The sequence below is a fragment of the Bipolaris sorokiniana genome (assembly GCF_000338995.1).
Source record: "Bipolaris sorokiniana ND90Pr unplaced genomic scaffold COCSAscaffold_17, whole genome shotgun sequence".
NCBI lineage: Eukaryota > Fungi > Ascomycota > Dothideomycetes > Pleosporales > Pleosporaceae > Bipolaris > Bipolaris sorokiniana.
The window spans coordinates 155276-172807 of record NW_006911911.1 but is presented as its reverse complement, the minus strand read 5'-3'; the positions used below and the strand labels follow the sequence as shown (position 1 = coordinate 172807).

Genomic DNA, 17532 nt, shown 5'->3' with positions numbered 1-17532 from the left:
CTTGCGCAGATGAGACAAGCTGCGGTCTTTGGCTCGAGAAACTGTCGGGTATATGCCTCTTGCTGCGTGTCTTTCTGGCCGCAAATAGCAATTGCATCCATTGCCCGCCTTCATTGATAACGTTCCTCGTTGATATCCGAATGTATCAATGTATGTTTTCTGTATCCTGCAAAATCGACGCAAGAATAGCTGCAAAGTAAGCACCTGCAGTGGATGTAAGCCATGCTTCCGGTCTGTCCCATGTCGGCAACGCGTCGCATGTCGCACGTCGCGTGCGGCTCAGAGTTTGCGCCGAAGCGGCATCTCCGTACTTGCCGACACGCCGCTGCTCGCCCTACGATCATAGTCGGCCATGCGGCTTGATCGTTCTAATTGCTTTCTAGGCCATCTATATGCTCATCATGTCCTACTATTGTCTCCCTTTCATGGCCCTTTTCTTTGGTGTCCAAAACATCTTGTTATCAACCAAGAAGCACTTGCCCGAACCCGTCCGAAGATTGCCGAAGTCCGTAGAATCTCCATATTTACCCCGAGCTACTGCGATATTCACCCTTCAACCCGAAAACTTAGCGAGCATACTGCATCCCTTGACTTGGTAAACAAATCCTTCATTATCAACCAATTCCATTGAAGAAAGCCCCAAGGATCTTCCCGCATCACAAACTTCAAATAGCACAGAGACTGGGTTCGTTCGACAACTCAATGGAAAACATATGTATTCCTTAGTAAACATTACCACTACCGTATTCCCACTTATTCAGTCTGCTTATTAAGAAGTATAACTATGTACGCACAATCCAGTTCGCTGTTCGTCATATCGCCCCAGACTTCCCTCGCTGATCTGACCAAAGCCGCCACGACTAATGGAAATGCCAGGATAAACAAGAAAAGGCATAAAGGTCAATAAACTATATCCACCAAGCGATGTTCTGTCAGGAGAAAGCAATTCATGCTCAGTGTGCTCATCTTAAGCCAATCGATCTGACAATTTTTTCGACATTGATCTTAGCTTTTGAGCATATCCACGAGACCTTCTTCGAGATTGAGAGCGAGGGGTGCACAAGCTGATGATACCCAACGGTACATATGTGGACGGCGATATCTAGAGTCCCAGATTTGACATCTACCGAAAAGAGCCAAAAGTGGGTCGCGACGTCGGGTTGCCGTAGCGTGGAAGCATACCAGCTGGGGGCCCGGGGCGCGTAGTAAGGGCGGGGTTGCAGCAGAGCATCGCAACACGGGAGCCGTACTTGGAGCCGCGAAGTGAAACCATGTGCTTCCGAATGTGGCCACCGACAAGCTCGCGATGCTGAGAGCTGCTGTTCGTCAAGATGTACTGGATGAGATAGTTGCCGAACTGATCACCCGCAACTGTCTCGAAATTAGCTTTTCTTGCATTGAACGAGCACATAGGTCGTTACGTACTGTCAATCAAAGGCATACGCGGACGGTCAGGGCGAGCCTCGCAAACACGGTCGAGATAACGGTCCAGAAACTCGCTGCCACCAATCTTGAGGCATTTCTCGATGACCTTAGAAGCATACTGGTCCATGCTGTATTCTGTGCTAAAGCGAAGAATGTGCTCGATTGCTCGACTACGATCAGCAGGCGCGCCATGCTCGCAGATGTGCTGAATGCACCAGTTTCCAAACTGTCCATGTGCAATCACATCGATGCTAGCCAATACCTCGTTGATACAGGGGCGCTATAACGGTCAGCATGACTAACATATTATATGCGTCGTGAGCAGATACCTTGTCTTCTTCGAGACAGTTCTCAAAGATGTTCTGCACCACAAGACTTCCAGTCTCACCCAACGCGACCTCATGCCACATACCGCGAAGGGCCTCGTTGACATAGCGCATGATCTGGGGTGGAGAGTCGCTCCAACGAAGCTCGAATAGCTTCTGCCAGACATGACAAGCATAGCGGTGGATTACTGTCTCAGGAATGCGACGGAGAAGCTCATGGACCATGGTTGCCTTGTACTCCTCGGGGACACAATCAAAAGCTTTCTGGATAACATGGCAACCGAAAGCATCCATGCTCAGCGCAAGAGTATTGCCGCGGATAGCTTGAGCGATGGCAATTACCTGATCATGTGTACCATGTTCGAAGCAGCGCTGAACAAGGAAATTGCCGAACCGGTTGATCATCAAAGCATACGCTTGAGAAATGATCGCTTCGACGATTTCGTACTTTTGTTCCGGAGTGCCCACCTTGAGCTTCTGTTGGAGAAAGATGGAAGCTTGCTGATCGTTGTTACAGATGATCTTGTCGACAATATACTTCCAGTTGCAGCTCATGTTGCGGTCCAACAGACGACGGTAGTTCATCGGCTCGACAGGGGGAACGTAGTGGGTAGTACCAGTCTCGGGTTGGGCCTGAGCAATTGTCAGTTCAGAATCCGGGTATAAAAACAATCAACGACTAACTTGTGTATTCCACGGGGAAGATCCCATGTTGTTGGCGAAGTTGAACTCGTTTGCGTCCGCAGATAAGTTGCTGGAAATGGTGCCGATTGGAGTCGGATGACCAATAGGATACATTGGCGGCAGAGCGTATTGGTTGTATCCAGGATCAAATGCGGAGCTTGGACGAGTAGGCGGGTTACTCAAGTTGTTGCTCACACCCATGCCCATACCCATGCCATTGCTAGAGCCAGTATACATACTATTGGACATACCACTATTCATTACGTTGCTGATGTTGCTTGTCCTGCTGGTGCTGCGGAAGCTTTGGTCAAGCGGAAAGTGAGTGGGCTCGTTCAAGTAGCCGGTGCGGCGATAGTTTGACTGTGATGGCTGTGACCGGGTCTGTACTTGTGCCTGGGTCGGATAGGGAGCTCCGAATCCATTACTGCCCACGTGCGCTGGACGAGCAGGCCCATTGCCCCAGCCGTAGTTGCCTTGGGCCGAGGCGTTGAACTTGTTCTGTAGGGTTGCGAGAGTCTGCTCGGTGACGTCGTCTGAGTAACCATAATCAGGCTCGGACGATTGGGTGAGGTGCTCCATGGTTGATCGGGCTACATTTTGGCTGTGCATCTCCTGGTTCACGCGGTTGACTTCGTTGCGAGCTTCCTGTAGCTCAAGCTTCAGCTTCTGCAATTCGACAGCTTCAACCAGGACAACTGAGTTTTCCATCTCCGTGGGTGGCGTGGACATGAAGTCTTCCGTGGCTGGAGTAAGGGAAACAGAGCCGCTAGAAGAACTGTACGGATCATGGAGAGGAGAGTGCCTGTTGAAGCGCTGCAACATTGAGTCTACTATGGCTCGATCCTCATCGGCTTCCGTGCTGGACTTCTGCATGTATTAGATTGATTAGTACAGAAGGGAAGTTTGATGCGCCAAGGGGCAAGTATGAGTATCACGAACCTTGTAACCATCGAGCGGATTGTGCGGTTCTACAAGCGGTCGATTGCCCAGAGCAGAAGGTCCAAGTGATCGCTTGAAGCCCTGTGTATTGGAAGTCAACGCTGAGCCAAATACGCGTTGCAAAGCATATGGATAGCCGCCTAGACTCAAGTTGCCTACCGCCTGACCCAAAGCCTCGGGTGAAGTGTCGATTCTGAGGTCCCTTGGTACTGGGAACCGGGTGGGACCCTTGCGAGGTGTAGGCGAACCGTCGGACGCGATATTGAAGCTCATGGCAGCGGCGCTTGAACGTGTGTGCGAGGGGTTAGATGGTATAGATCTGGAAAGCTCGGGTAGTATGCAGGCTGTACGGGGACAACACTGCGGTTCCGAAAGGTGGTGGGGAGCAAATTTGGGGTAATGGGGCAAATGTGCAGATAAGATGCGGGACAGATGCCTGTCGAGACTTGGTTGGCGTCGTATATGACCAAGGTAGATACAGAAGCGACGATGAACAGCTCAAATGTACACAGATTAGGTGGCAGAAGGTACCGAAGCAAGGAGAGAGCCACGGCGGCACAAAAGGAAGGAGGGGGACAGTGAGGTCACATCGAAAAGAAGAAGGTGGGGTGGCGGCGAGAGAAGCCTTTAAATCAGTCGCAGTGAATGCGAAGGCAGGCGCGTCATGGCGGGATTTTCCGCATTCACTTTCACTCCATGCCAAGGCTAGAACCTGTACTAGTCTTACCGTACAAGTGCCTAGGGGATCGCTAGCAGCGAAGACAATGGTAGTTGTTGTATTAACTATACAGTGGCACCCGGTGGACGAAACTATAGGTACTCAACTAACATCGATCGAACTTAAGAAAGTTGGTAACTTCAGAACTTTATTTTAGAGGGAGGGAATGGTAGTGCTATAGAAGTACCTTTATATATTTTAAAGACAAATTTAGAATTAAAACTGATTTCTTTTCGAAGCACTGATTTGGAGAAAGGAGATTTTTCAGTTATAGTGCTGAAGTAACTTTCTTATTCTTTTCCCATTCTTTAAAACTACTATACAGATTTGTAAGAGATAAAAACACTAGTATTTTAATGCCAAATGTCTTCGTAATATACAAGAGTTGTATATAAAAATTAAAAAATACTAAGAAAAGCTTAGGCGAATAGCACTGCTAACTGTATAACGTACATCTCATTTTAGAGTACCTATATGTTTGCCCAGTAGGTAAGTGATTTTTTTAGAGTGGCTAGATACAGTAATTGGCTTAGGAGTAGTGCAGCGGTTAAATAAGGAGAAATTAAGAAAGCTTCTTCAGCGCTAAAACTCAAAAACTCCTTTCTCTAAATTATAAGTTGGAAAGAAAATTTGATTTCAATACAGAAATAGTCTTCAGAATCTAGGAGTTACTTTTGATTTATGGACAGGGAGAGTGAAGACAGCAACAATAGGTATGTGGCTTCTTACGTACGTGCCATCTCGTACTTGTATACACGCATAGTCCATGGTGTCAAAACTATGCCTAATCATCAGCCTGATACGTGTCAATGTCACTGTCAATGACACTGGCCGGAGTGATCTCCCAGTTGGAATCAAAGAAGCCCATAGCCAGCACACCCTCAATACCTTTCCATCTTGCACTTTCACCGAAGATTACAAAGTCTGGTTGCCCCACACCTGTCATAAGGGGTAAAATCCGTGCCGCCTGCTGCAGTCCTGCCTCGTCAGAACCCCAGAGAACCAATTCCAGTCGCTCGCCTTGAAGTGGACGCAGAAACGCCGCACCACTGGCCTCCTTCCCATATTGGTGTTCCTGACCACGATAATCGCGAACAGTGACTCCAGATTCACCGACATGGACAGGAAAGTTGGAATGGAACGGCGGAAGACTACTGGTGATACCCAGAGTAATGACATTCCCAGAAGAGTCTGGAGGGATCGAATTTGATATAGAGGGGAGAATCTGCGTGTCTGCTTTGAAGTATTGGTGGAGATTGCGAGAAACCTGCAAAGCGATATGTGATGCAGTCGTAGACTCTGAATGACGGATAATAAAAGAGCCTTGTGTACGCAGAATGGCAGTCATGGAACCTAGCTGACGGCCATTTCGTTGGAGATGTCCGACTTCTTTCCCAACTGGGCCAAGAGTCCAACCGTCGGTCGTTTTGTACGCACTGGCTACTGCCTCTCCTAGACTTGGCATATTTGAAAGTTCCAAATTTTTCTGGTCAATGGTGACCGACCCCTTCCAGAGAGCGATATCGAATTCAAGATCTTGCACATTCGAAGTCTTGATAATGTTCCCTCGAACACTGACTCTTCCATATCGTCCTGGATCCTCTAAATGTTTCACTCTGATCCCGCCTTTGCTACCCATGTCTCCTGGATCGCCAACAAGGAAGCTGAACTGCTTCAGCTTTCGAGGCACGGCATCCTTGCTATTTGTCTGGCTGTAATAGAAGCTGACTAACTGTGGTGTAGTCATAACACCATCCCACCAATGACTGAAGCCAACCACCTCATTGAAACTCGAGTTAGCGTTCTCCTGATGGATCTGTTGTGCTAACAGGCGTGAATTATATGCTGGTACGTTGTCATCGATCCCGCCATGCTGCTGTTGAATAGGAATGCCTCGCACGTTCGGCATCAGCAATTCATGACGATAACTGTTTATGGATGCGCTTATCATCTCTTTGCGTCTGGGGTCTGCGCCCTGCCAAAGTTCGTATGGGACATATTTCTGGATACTACTGTATCCAGAAACCGGGGCCGCAGCCAGCACCTTGTCTGGACGATGTGTCAAGGCGAACCAAGTCCCCTGGCCGCCATTCGAGTGACCTGAAACTATCCAACGATCTACATCAACACCGGGGCCTGTCCAGTTGTTATTTTGAATCCAGTCTGGAATTGCCGAAATTGCTGCTTCAACATCAGCAAAGCCCCAGTTGTGCCAGTCATCGCCGGACCATGTAGTAACGCCTGTTGGGAACAACACCCACGCGCAGAGGTCTGACACGGGGTCCAGTGCATGATGAACCATGGGGTTTTCAGCTTCAACACCCGCTCCATGAAGCTGCAGAAGAACCGGTAGTTTCAAATGATTAGATGAGCAAGTTGCGTTCCTAGTAGGAGGCCGAAGCATAGCGTAGGATACCATGCCACCTGGATGGAGAAATGTAATCTTATGAGGCGTATAAAGATCTACGTAGTTAAGGGGCTGGGAAGCACGGAGTGTCGAAGAGTGAGTGCTGCCAACTCTCCTGTACTTTATCTCATAGTCCGCGGTAGACGTATTGATGGCCGCTGGAAGGACATTGAATGATACAGGCCTCGTTTGACCAGCAACTATGGTCATGGGGAAGGTAGTGTGATTATCTGAGGACATGTGGTCCCTCTGGTCAGCGATGTCTAAGCCTACTTTGAAAGGAGCCTGACCAGTCATGTCTCGTTCTGCAAAGGGCATTTGAGAGCTGACAATGAACCGTTGGATGCCCAGGATCTCAATATCCTCCTGCCCACTATTCCTCAGGGATACTGACCCAATAGTAGAGGCGGGCCTTCCATTTACGACGTCAGACATCAGAATTCCAGGCTTTGCAAGTTCGAGCGATGCAGTCACTTGTCGTATGTCGACTACGACGTCAATTGTGGGCTCTAGAATACCTCCAAAGGCTCTTACGTCGCGGACCAGACGAATATCAATTCTGTGTGAGCCAGGCGTAAGATGCAATACAGGTGGTGCATGCCGAAAGCTGTAGTAGTCGCCCCCGAAATAGTGCTCGTCGTTGATCCAGTACTCTAGGATAGAGTCCGTGTGTAAGATGACAGTCTGAGTATCATTCCCGCCCACGACAATCTCGCCGCGCACCCAGGCCTGATACTGGACGGCAGCCCATCCGTAAACGACTTTTAAAAAGTCCCAGTCGACGTTTGAGTAGCTGATGCTCAAAGATGCATTAGCCGAGCCAGCAGTGCTTAGGATCTGCTTAGCCTTGGTGATGTTCCACGACGCAGTCCCATTCGCTGGCAGGGCACTAGGAAATGTTGCGCCTGGATTATAAGTGAGGTTTCTAAAGCCGCCAGCATATTCTAGTGGGTCTGCACCCCATGAAGCCTCTAGGAAAACGTTAGTAGGTGGGGTTATTTTCAGACTGGCGTGCTCATTCATGACGTGCCTCTGGTCCCAATCTGAAAAGGCCCAAGAACGTGCCATGTTTCGCCGAAGGACAACATGGAGACGTTTTGTGCTCGAGTAGCTAGCGGCCGTTGGAACAGGAGTAGGAAGGAAGGTAGTAGAAGCGATGACGACAGTCGATTCAAATTCACGAACATGATATGAATGCTGGACTCGCTCGATGCATTCGAAGTAGACCAGAAAGGGAGTTTTCTGCTATTTTTTCCTCTTTTTTTTCCAAGTACAATCGATGCCTCTATAGCAAGGGAAACCAAGCCACACAGACGTTGGAGGCTTTAGCAGCGGAGCTTGGCTGACGAATCGTGGTGGTGGTGCATAGCCAAGCAGTCGCCTCTCCCCGCCCCCCTGTCGCTTTGCACCAGCCATCAACCGAACCGCTTTTGGACGCGTGTCGAGAGGATCACGAACGCTAGCCAGACAATTCTCCGCTAATTACGGACCCATTGCGACGCTTGTTTTCTAACACCGCATCCTATTCTTGGGACAATCCTCTGCCCAGATCCCCGGTACACGCTCCCCCTCGCTACCGTTGCCAGGCCCCGCGACTTTCAGCATCTTGTACATGTAATCGGCATTGCGCTCCCTATAGTCTGTAACCCCGACGCTTGATTCCCTTTCATCACCCATGGCGTAACGAACTCTTTCACGATAAACTCCCTCACTCCCCTCGACGACGCTTTGCTCCGCAGTCACCATGTCGCCCCCGTCGGCGCGGGACCCCAGTCCCAATGCTACCTTCAAATTTCCCGCCTTCCAACCCGATCTCATGCCTACACCCGAGGAAGACCATGGCTACGGCCTCAGCTCGTCGCGGTCAGCTAGCCCCAACCATGCAGCTCAAGCCAACGGCAGCACGATGCCCGCAGATAGATGGCAACCGCGCAAAGAGGCGAGGTTTGGCGGGGTGAATGCTTCGACATCGGCCCCCTCGACCAGACACGGACGCCAGAAGAGCTTGAGCGAGGCCTTCAAGACAATACGCACGCGCAAGGGCAGCGTCAGCCAGAATGCCCACGAGATTGCCGACGCGCTCAAGGCACCGCTCTCGCCAAAGCTCATTGTATGCTTTCCCACGCATAGGGTACACATGACGCAACGCTAACTCGAGGCGCAGGTGCTGTGTGGCGCCTGGTACATGACGTCCATCTTCACAAACATGTCCTCCAAGGCCATTCTCACCGCGCTGCCCAAACCCATTACCCTCACGACTGTGCAGTTTGCGTTTGTGTCTGGCTGGTGTCTGATACTAGGCATGCTTGCCAGGAAGTTTCCGCGCTTGAAACAGACAATGCCCTTTTTGAAATATGGAATCCGCCCGCCCTCTAGGGAGCTGGTCATGGCCACACTGCCTCTGACATGCTTTCAAATTGGTGGACATATACTGAGCGCCGATGCTACGTCGAGAATACCTGTTTCCCTTGTGCACACTATCAAGGGACTTTCGCCGCTCTTGACTGTCATGGCATACAGCATCTTTTTCAAGATCCAGTACTCACTGCCTACCTATCTCTCGCTGATACCACTCACTCTAGGCGTGGTTCTAGCATGCTCAGCGGATTTCAACGCCAACTTCATCGGCCTGATTTCCGCCTTCGCCAGCGCGATCCTCTTCGTAGTGCAGAACATTGTTTCCAAGCAAATCTTCAACGATGCCGCAGCCGCAGAGAAAGACGGGCTCCCGCCCAACCGATTCACCAAGCCAGACAAGCTCAATCTGCTCTGCTACTCCTCTGGACTTGCGTTTCTCTTCACCCTCCCTCTCTGGTTGTGGTCCGAGGGCTTCACGCTCATTTTTGACTTTTTACACGATGCTTCGATTGAACTGTCAGATCACCCCGACGCTCTTGATCACGGACGCCTATTCATCGAGTTTCTCTTCAACGGAACATTCCATTTTGGACAAAACATAGTAGCCTTTGTGCTACTGTCTATGGTCTCTCCCGTCACATACTCCGTCGCGAGTCTAATCAAGCGCGTCTTCGTCATTGTCTTCGCCATTGTCTGGTTCGGAAAACCGATGACCAAAGTACAGGCGTTCGGGTTTGTACTTACGTTCCTCGGCCTGTATCTCTACGACCGCACGCACGATTCCGCCAGGGCGGACAAGCGCGCAAAAGCGCTCAAGTCCAAGGACCATGGCACGCTTCTCCCGCTTGCGACCGATGTCAAGTCACGAGCGGCATTTACGGCTAGTCCGTCGACCATGTCGGGAACTGGAATGTATCCCATGGCAGGCATTTCCGAGTCACGAGACGAGAAGAGAGATGACAGCCTGGGCGGAGCCGCATATAGACGAACGTCTGAGCAGAGTACACAGTACCTGCCTCCTGGGACAAAGGCAGAAGAGACATGGCGACCTAATGATATGAATGGTAGTAGAAAGAGTATAGGCGTTTCATGAGCATGACGAGCATACCCAAATCAATAGACATTTTGCATTTTCTTCATTTTGGACAAGAATATATCTCTTCAGTTAGTGATTATGACATGTATATCCCTCCAAGTAGCGATTGTGACATGGGATGTTTGTGGAACCTGCAAGAAAAGAATCTAACATGAAGTGTCATTGCATAAGACGTTAGATACACATCAGTCAATTCCATTATCGTCTTCCGCGTCCAAACATCATAAAAACATGGCCTTGCGGCAGGCAAAACCAAGTATCGAGACCCCTCCTTCCCCCAAGACACCTTTAGCCGAACAGAAAACAAGCAGAGACACAAAGCACATGTAAAAAGCGAGGGATTTCCTGGACGCCAATTTGAGGGCATTTGCGTGACTCGTGTAGCACATTGCATTCGTGGTATCGCCCGCCGTGGGAGCGCACCGTCCTTGTCCCGGTCGAAACAACATGCGCCACGCAGAAGCAGCCAGGGCCAGGGCTAGAGACAGTGTGGGCGGAGCATTGCTGTTTGGGCTGGTGGGTTGTTCGTCTAGCAGCATCCCTTCTTCTGCTCTGCGTCGGCCGACTTGCTGATTTCGAGCACCTTACGGTCGTTGCCCAGGACTGGACCACTGCCTTCGCCCTGGTCAAGAGCTTTGCTTGAGACGATGCGGTAGATTTCTGGGAGTCAGGTTAGTGGCAATGCTTCTCGGAACTGCTTGGTGGGAGGCGCCTACCTGTGAGAATGTTCTGGAAAGCAAGCTCGACGTTGCTGGCATCCAAGGCGGACGTCTCAATGAAGGAAAGGTTGTTCTCGCCTACAAATAGTGGTTAGTATAAATGTGAGTGGACAGCCGGAAGCTGCATATCAGGTATACGCACTCGCAAACTGCTTGGCCTCCTCAGTTGGCACTGCCCGCAGATGCCTCAAATCGCTCTTGTTACCGACGAGCATAATGACAATGTTGGAGTCGGCATGGTCGCGCAGCTCCTTGAGCCACCTGGTGACGTTCTCGTATGTCTGGTGCTTGCTGATGTCGTAGACGAGCAGAGCGCCGACTGCGCCACGGTAGTATGCGGAGGTGATGGCGCGGTAACGCTCCTGGCCAGCAGTATCCCAAATCTGAGCCTTGATCGTCTTGGCGTCGACTTGAATGGAACGGGTCGCAAACTCGACACCGATGGTCGACTTTGAGTCGAGGTTGAACTCGTTGCGCGTGAAACGGCTCAAAAGGTTGGATTTACCGACGCCAGAGTCTCCGATGAGCACCACTGCGGGGGTTAGCGGGGCAGTCTAAGGGCAATGACGGGGCCTGGAGGTACCCTTGAAGAGAAACTGTGTAGGCAGGCGGTCAGCAGATGCGGTAGACTGTCGACTGCAGGCGGACGGGCACTCACGTCATATTCGTCGTTGGCCATTATGACGGTGGGCGGGGAGGAAGATGGGGTAGGCGGTTGGGCGGTTGGGTGGACACGAGGGATTTGGTGGTGAGGTGGTCGAGGAGACTAGCAAGCAGAGCCAAGAGGGAGTCGCAGAAGCAGAACAGGCTAGGCAGGAGAGGCGTGTGTTTTGGGGCCGGTGGTGGTGGACAGGTGCTTGTATCTCGCTGCCTCCTGGAGTTGCTCCACTCCACCAAGCACCAGCCAGCGCCCTCCCCAGCGAACGAGCGAGCCCGAGCCCATGCCTGTCTTAGGTAAGCGAGCCGCTAGTGACATTCCCGACCTTCACCTTCCCTATGCACTTACGTAGTCCTTACCGTGCATGCAACGCAGGGGCTCTCGGTTGTGCCTGTCTGGTACTGGCTTTGGCTTGCTTGTTTTGTCCACCTCATCGCTCAACACCCAAAACGCCACATAGATAATCTCTCACTTTCTCTCTCCGCGTGCCCACTGCTGCTGCACCTTGCACAGGACCGCGTGCTCTATTTAGTGGTGTCGGGCCAATTGCACCCACACAGCGATCACCTGCGTGCCGTTTCAGCATTTCATAGTTGCGCCTCCCCACCAATCAGGAACCCACCCGCCACATGTCTCCACAACCCGATACAGACTTGGACGCCGACGACATTTCCATCACATCGACGGTCGAAGGCGAGCCCGCTGACGATGCAGTCTACGCAGTCGAGGAAATTCTGGCCGAGAAGTGGGGCATTTGGGAGGATGAAGATCCTCACCAACCCGCCTTCCGCGGTATCAAGTACCTGACCAAATGGGATGGCTATCCACTTCACGAGTGAGTTGACCATTCCACCTTGTCGGAAGCTGGCTGACGAGTAGTGAAGATGTAAGTATTTCAAGCCTCCTTGTAAAATAAACTTGTTCAAGACCTTTTGTCATGGTAGCCTGCTATGCAATCTCACCTCCTCACATCAACGTGCATATCCACGAATTACTGAAGCCTCATAGGCACTTGGGAGCCCGTATCGGCCTTTATAGTTCCTGATGATGATGACAACAATCCATCCAGGACACCACCATTGCTCCAGACATGGTATAATTGTAAAAAGTCTATGGGCGATCCTCACTTCCACAGGTATTGTCGAAAGAACATAGACGATTTCCATGCCGCAATCGAAGCTGCAGAAACGGCCAGGGCGGCCAGAAAAGCAAAGCGCGACAAAAAGCGACAGAGGCTTGCTTTTTCAAAGAAACGGTCAGCACTCTTTGTATCGGACAGCGAAGAGGAAAATAGGCGTGCCGCATCAAATCGATCGCAGAAACAAAACCTTCCACAACTAGCCGCCGCCGGTACTCGCAGCTCATCATCAGCCAAGCAACCTCAACCAGAGCGTAAACCACCTTTGGTGCAGTCAGACCTATCATCCTCCGAGGCAGACTTAACAGATGACTCAATGATGGCTGAATTGGGTAAAATTTCGAAAAAGACGACACGCAGTTCAGTTGGCACCAAGGATTCAGCTAGTGATGGTCAATCAAGACGCAATTCATTGCAGTCAGCTAATGAAGCTAATGCTCCTCCTTCAACATCTAAACAGCAGCAAGCAAAAACTGCCAGCGCAACACCAAAGGCTCGTGCCTCTGATACTTCAATTACTTCTGTAGAAAGACCGACCATCTCGGCTGGTCAGGGAAGTGCCAACAAGGCGATACGTAGTGGTGCCATAAGGGTGGTAAATCAACCAAAGTTGCAGTTGCGTAATGAATGGACAAAGGGCCAAAAAGCATTCTCCACTTTACACTTCCGAGCAGTGGCACAAAAGCGGTCGCGCACCGAAGGCACGCCTGATCTGGCAGCGCTCAAGATTGCAAATGACCCTTCTGGTACCGTCAGGCCAAACCCCCCGGTCCCACGTGATGATCCCTATGCTCGCCGCGAGGTTGGCCAGAGCCGTGCAAGGAGTCCAGAGCGTGATGATGATCGGCGAGGGTCTAGGAGTGAGATTTTGACTGACGAGAATGTTCCCCTAGCACCCTGGGAGGCGGACAAGATCCCGCAGGTGTGTGCTTTGTGGCGTCTCAGCAACAATTGTCCAAAGACTGCTCAGGTCTGTATCTTTATGCATTGCAACAAGGACCCAGATGGACGGGATTACCCTGTAGGCCATGCTGGAGGTTTGATAGCCCCGAAATATCGCAGGCCACCTCTTACATGCACTCACTGGCTGTATGGGAACACTGGCTGTTTCAAGCCAGCTGACAAGTGTCTTTTTGCCCACCGAAATACCGGTTGGGTATCAAACGAGAATCACTCTAGCGAGAACGCTACTCGAATCGACAAGAATATAAAGCCGATATACGAGCGAACAGCAGTTGCACCGAAACCAGTGAAGCCGCACAATGAGCGGACAGAAATTGCATCGAGATCAGCGAAGCCGCACGATGAGCGAATAAATAGTGCACTAAAGCCAGTGAAAAGCATGGAAAGGCTGGCCCCTCAGGATTTGACATGCTGGTACTGGGCCAATGAAACTTGTCGAAACACTGCGGAGAATTGCCAGTTCCAACATTATAATACTGGAATTCCTGCTCGTGCTCCGCATTACTACCCTAGATCTTCTTTCAGTCCTCTGCCAGACAGGAGCAACGAAGTGTCTACGGATAAGGCGACTCTGCAAGATTCCGGGGCTATTGTCGAGGTACCAAAGGAGGCCCTAGCGCCTACAGATGACGATGTACCTCGTCCTCAGTCGCCCGAGGTTGTGGAGCCCGTGGAACTTGATGCACGCGAAGCAACATGTGAGAAGGTGCGAAAGAGGATTGAATCAGTGTGCGATCTCAACTTTGAAGAATTATTTGGCAGTAATAATTGTGAGAAAGGGATTAAGCTAATGGACAGACGAGCTTTCCTGGTATACCACTCGGAAGAGCATGCGGAAGAGCTCGAGTTGATCACTCGATGGCTGCTGATGCACCACGTCGAGGTCAGTGGTGTGCATTTTCCAGGCGGATGGGCGAAATTCCAGCAGGAAATCAAGAGCGGAGGGTCTGGCGTCATTATCGTAGGTTGCCGTGCAGGACGTCTAACAGAGGTATACTAATTATACCAGGTACACGCTGATTTCGAGTACTTCACCGAATTACCCGGCCTGGGCGATATGTTCCGTCGTGAAGTTCGTGTCTGGTCGCTTGGCATGCAGGAAGGTATCGAGTACGATCCTGCCTTGTCACTTGATCCACCCGTGTACCGCTATGGTCCGGTGGAAATCTTCCCCGTCGGCGGGTTCATTTACATTACCGACGAGGTATTTGACAAGGAGCCGCAAGTCGCTTTGAAAATCATCGAGCTGTTCTTTGCGAAAATTGAAAAATTGAAGCAGTACAAGGGCATGCCGAGTCTGGGACGCCAGGTCGAAACTGCAAATCTGCTCTGGCGTCTATGCGTCCGCCCAGAACTAATGAAGTACCTATTTGATTACTGCGAGAAGTACGCAAATAGGGTCGACAGCGGCGACGCAGAAATGCAGAGGTTTGTTTCGCCTGTCGTGATTTCATTTCGTGAATCCAAGCTAACAGGAACAACAGCCGTGCCCGCCTCTACACTCTCCTCGCCGAGACCCAGTACATCGAGCAAGACCACCCCTCCGAGCCCCTCAGCCGCGTCCCCGACAAATTCCCTATCTTGTCAGAGCGCCGCATAATCGCAGACAGCGAGCCAGTCACGTACTTCAAAACAGTCAAACGTGACCCGGCTGCAGCCAATGTAAACATGATGCGCTACTATGCAGGCCTGCACGTCGACATGCGACGCGACTATCGTCATTTCTATCTCGTGCATACGGATCCCCGGGCAGGCGTTGTGCAGCAGTGGCGAGACGAGATGCAGACGATTGGCCGGGTGATGTCGCCGCGGCAGTGCGTGCAGGAGTTGGAAAAGGAGAGTCGAGTTAGCATGATTGATTTTTGCGAGTGGTTCATGGGAGAATAAAAGGAGGTTAGTACTAGGACGGTTGAGAGAAAACGGGGCATCAAAGCAACTAATTCTCTGGTTCTTGCTTTTTTAACCCTTTTCTTTTTCACTTTTCTTTTTGGACTTTTGATTCAAAGATATGAGTGTGCATTGCACAAGGTGTTTGAAATTTAACGTGTTTTTTTCATCTTTTCTACTTTCATGCGTCTTGCTAGTGTCTAAGCAACTGCATGTGCTACATGCGGTATGAACTACATAAGCTCTATAGATACAAAGTACATGATTTATACATGTATATATATATATATATGTATGAAGTTGACATGGGCGCTTGATTTAACAAAAAAAAGAGCAAATGGGTATATGAGTAAAATGAGCTGCCTGGTTGCAGATGGGCCGAGGCCTGGTATTACGCGCATGATGCCATTTGGTGGTCTTTGTTGTGTGTGTGTGTGTGTGTTGAGAGGGGCAGTCTCGAGGGGCGGTACTGAGGAACAACGTATATCGTCATTCAACTTATATTCTTGGTTGATTATTTTTCCCCAGGGCTGAGATATTTGCCTCGTCGCGCGCTGTGGTGATAAGGCTAGGGCTGGTACCCCGCTTTGAGACTGCAGCGGAATCAAGTCGGGCCCTGTGGTGGCATCCAGTGAGTCGGGATGCCGACGAGTGCATGCTTAGATGCGGACTAGGCTGGATTTGGACCGAGACTCGTGCGCGGGTTAGGGTTGAAAGGATGCCAAGGACTCGATCGGCAGTCACATGACAATGAATTTTGCACCTCCATCAACCGTGAGGCCCGAATTTACGCGGAGACTCTGGGGCTGGTGCGGGCGTGAGTAGGCTATCGCGGTGCATATCTCTCATTGCTTCTGCATAATCGTTCTCGGCAACCCTGTGTCTTTCATCAGGGCCATACATGTCGTCAACGAAGTGATGCTGTTTCTTGCTCCCGGGATGTCCATTGTCCAATGGCCCTGTAGGCTCATCGACTAGGGCACTGGGTACAATGTCCTCGGGGTCTAGGCCGGCGTTGCAGTCGCGATAGTCTGGTTGGTTGGGGAACATGATGGAGTCTTTGTGTGGTCTGCGAGCGCGCTTGGGCTTGAAGGGGAAATTGCTGGGATGGATATAGTCGCCATCGGGGCTGCGGACATTTTGTAGAGCGTTGGCCTCCCTCTCCATCTCTTCCCAGGTGGCGACGAGGTTGTTGCCGTTGCGGCTACGGCTGTCGCTCATGTCTCCGGAGAAGCTACCTAAGCGGCTAATTCGGAAAGCACGGAGACGATCCAAGGCGACCTTGAAATCGTCGAGGACGACCGAGTCGGTCAAGCACTTGAAGACAAAGGCGAATTTCCAGAAAGGATTGATTCCCGTAGGGCCTGGGAGAGAAAGCGCGCCGGTGACAGACAAGATGTCCATTATGATGAAGATGATGCTAAGAACCATGGAGAAAAGCATGATGCCGAAGCGCGGAGAGATGCGTATGATTTCCTTGATGCTGAGTTCATACTGGGTCTTGATGACCCAGAAGAGGTAGATGGTGGTCAAGATCCACCATGGGTCGCGGCAGAGAGCCTCATAGGGCCTGGTGCTGAGAAAGAGCCTGTTGACGCCGTGGAAGTAGGCAAAGTTTGCGTAAATCTCGAGGATCCAGTATGGCTGGGCAAGGATGATTGTGCCAATGAAGATGTAGCTGGTGGGTTTTGAGAAGAAGGGCTTGATCTTCATCCAGGCAATGACATTATGCAGCGACCACGAAGCATTAAGGAAGATGGCGGCGACGGAGAGCCACCAGGCGTGGACAGGGGTGGGGAAGAATAACCAGAAGCCTTGCCATAAGCCGAGAATGAGCTGAGTGGGTAATTGGTCAGTGGGGCGCCTTATAAAATGGAGCGCAGGATCAAAAGACGTGGAAACTTACTTCGAGGAGAATCAACTGGAGCCAAATATTAGTAAGTCGCGGGAGGTATCTGGGGAGGGCGCAGTTTTTAGTGTGGACTGACCTTGTGCAACAAGACGCCTCTGCGCATGTTTGCGAGGGTGATGAAGGCCATGATGATGAGGGAGCCGACGAGGTAGCCCTGGGCCCAGGCCTCGAGGACGAGCTCCTCGCGGTCGGTGGGCTTGGGGACGACGTGATTCTCCTGCCAGGCCATGTCTGGAAGGGGGCTCATGGTGTTGGTGTAAAAATTTCAATCTTGGAGGCGGGAAGCCGAGGCGGAAGCCGAG

The 17532-nt window shown here is 51.0% G+C and overlaps 6 protein-coding genes across 6 annotated transcripts; 2 read left to right on the top strand and 4 right to left on the bottom strand.

Annotated features, from left to right (window-relative positions):
* Positions 1-1050: 1050 nt before the first annotated feature.
* On the bottom strand, positions 1051-3834 carry COCSADRAFT_127589 (uncharacterized protein). Its single transcript, XM_007706768.1, has 5 exons — positions 3375-3834; positions 2436-3302; positions 1755-2384; positions 1426-1705; positions 1051-1371 (listed from the first exon to the last, which is right to left on the bottom strand). Exons 1-5 carry the CDS (start codon positions 3645-3647, stop codon positions 1124-1126), a joined length of 2298 nt encoding a protein of 765 aa, XP_007704958.1. The 5' UTR covers positions 3648-3834; the 3' UTR covers positions 1051-1123.
* An 876-nt stretch (positions 3835-4710) lies between these two features.
* On the bottom strand, positions 4711-7712 carry COCSADRAFT_41044 (uncharacterized protein). The gene is made up of 3 exons (XM_007706649.1): positions 7530-7712; positions 6790-7470; positions 4711-6729 (listed from the first exon to the last, which is right to left on the bottom strand). The coding sequence occupies exons 1-3, from the start codon at positions 7684-7686 to the stop codon at positions 4877-4879; spliced, it is 2691 nt and encodes an 896-aa protein (XP_007704839.1). The 5' UTR covers positions 7687-7712; the 3' UTR covers positions 4711-4876.
* Positions 7713-8057: 345 nt separating this feature from the next.
* Positions 8058-9950, top strand: COCSADRAFT_193981 (uncharacterized protein; the record flags this gene model as incomplete). The annotated part of the gene is made up of 2 exons (XM_007706767.1): positions 8058-8609; positions 8664-9950. The coding sequence occupies exons 1-2, from the start codon at positions 8244-8246 to the stop codon at positions 9948-9950; spliced, it is 1653 nt and encodes a 550-aa protein (XP_007704957.1). The 5' UTR covers positions 8058-8243.
* A 532-nt stretch (positions 9951-10482) lies between these two features.
* Positions 10483-11351, bottom strand: COCSADRAFT_164753 (uncharacterized protein; the record flags this gene model as incomplete). Its single annotated transcript, XM_007706766.1, has 5 exons — positions 10483-10613; positions 10670-10750; positions 10815-11204; positions 11256-11268; positions 11331-11351. 5 exons carry the CDS (start codon positions 11349-11351, stop codon positions 10483-10485), a joined length of 636 nt encoding a protein of 211 aa, XP_007704956.1.
* Positions 11352-11959: 608 nt separating this feature from the next.
* Positions 11960-15318, top strand: COCSADRAFT_164752 (uncharacterized protein; the record flags this gene model as incomplete). The annotated part of the gene is made up of 5 exons (XM_007706765.1): positions 11960-12165; positions 12210-12220; positions 12339-14392; positions 14441-14859; positions 14916-15318. The coding sequence occupies 5 exons, from the start codon at positions 11960-11962 to the stop codon at positions 15316-15318; spliced, it is 3093 nt and encodes a 1030-aa protein (XP_007704955.1).
* Positions 15319-16086: 768 nt separating this feature from the next.
* Positions 16087-17477, bottom strand: COCSADRAFT_102231 (uncharacterized protein; the record flags this gene model as incomplete). Its single annotated transcript, XM_007706764.1, has 2 exons — positions 16087-17154; positions 17307-17477. The coding sequence occupies 2 exons, from the start codon at positions 17475-17477 to the stop codon at positions 16087-16089; spliced, it is 1239 nt and encodes a 412-aa protein (XP_007704954.1).
* Between the last annotated feature and the right edge of the window lie 55 nt (positions 17478-17532).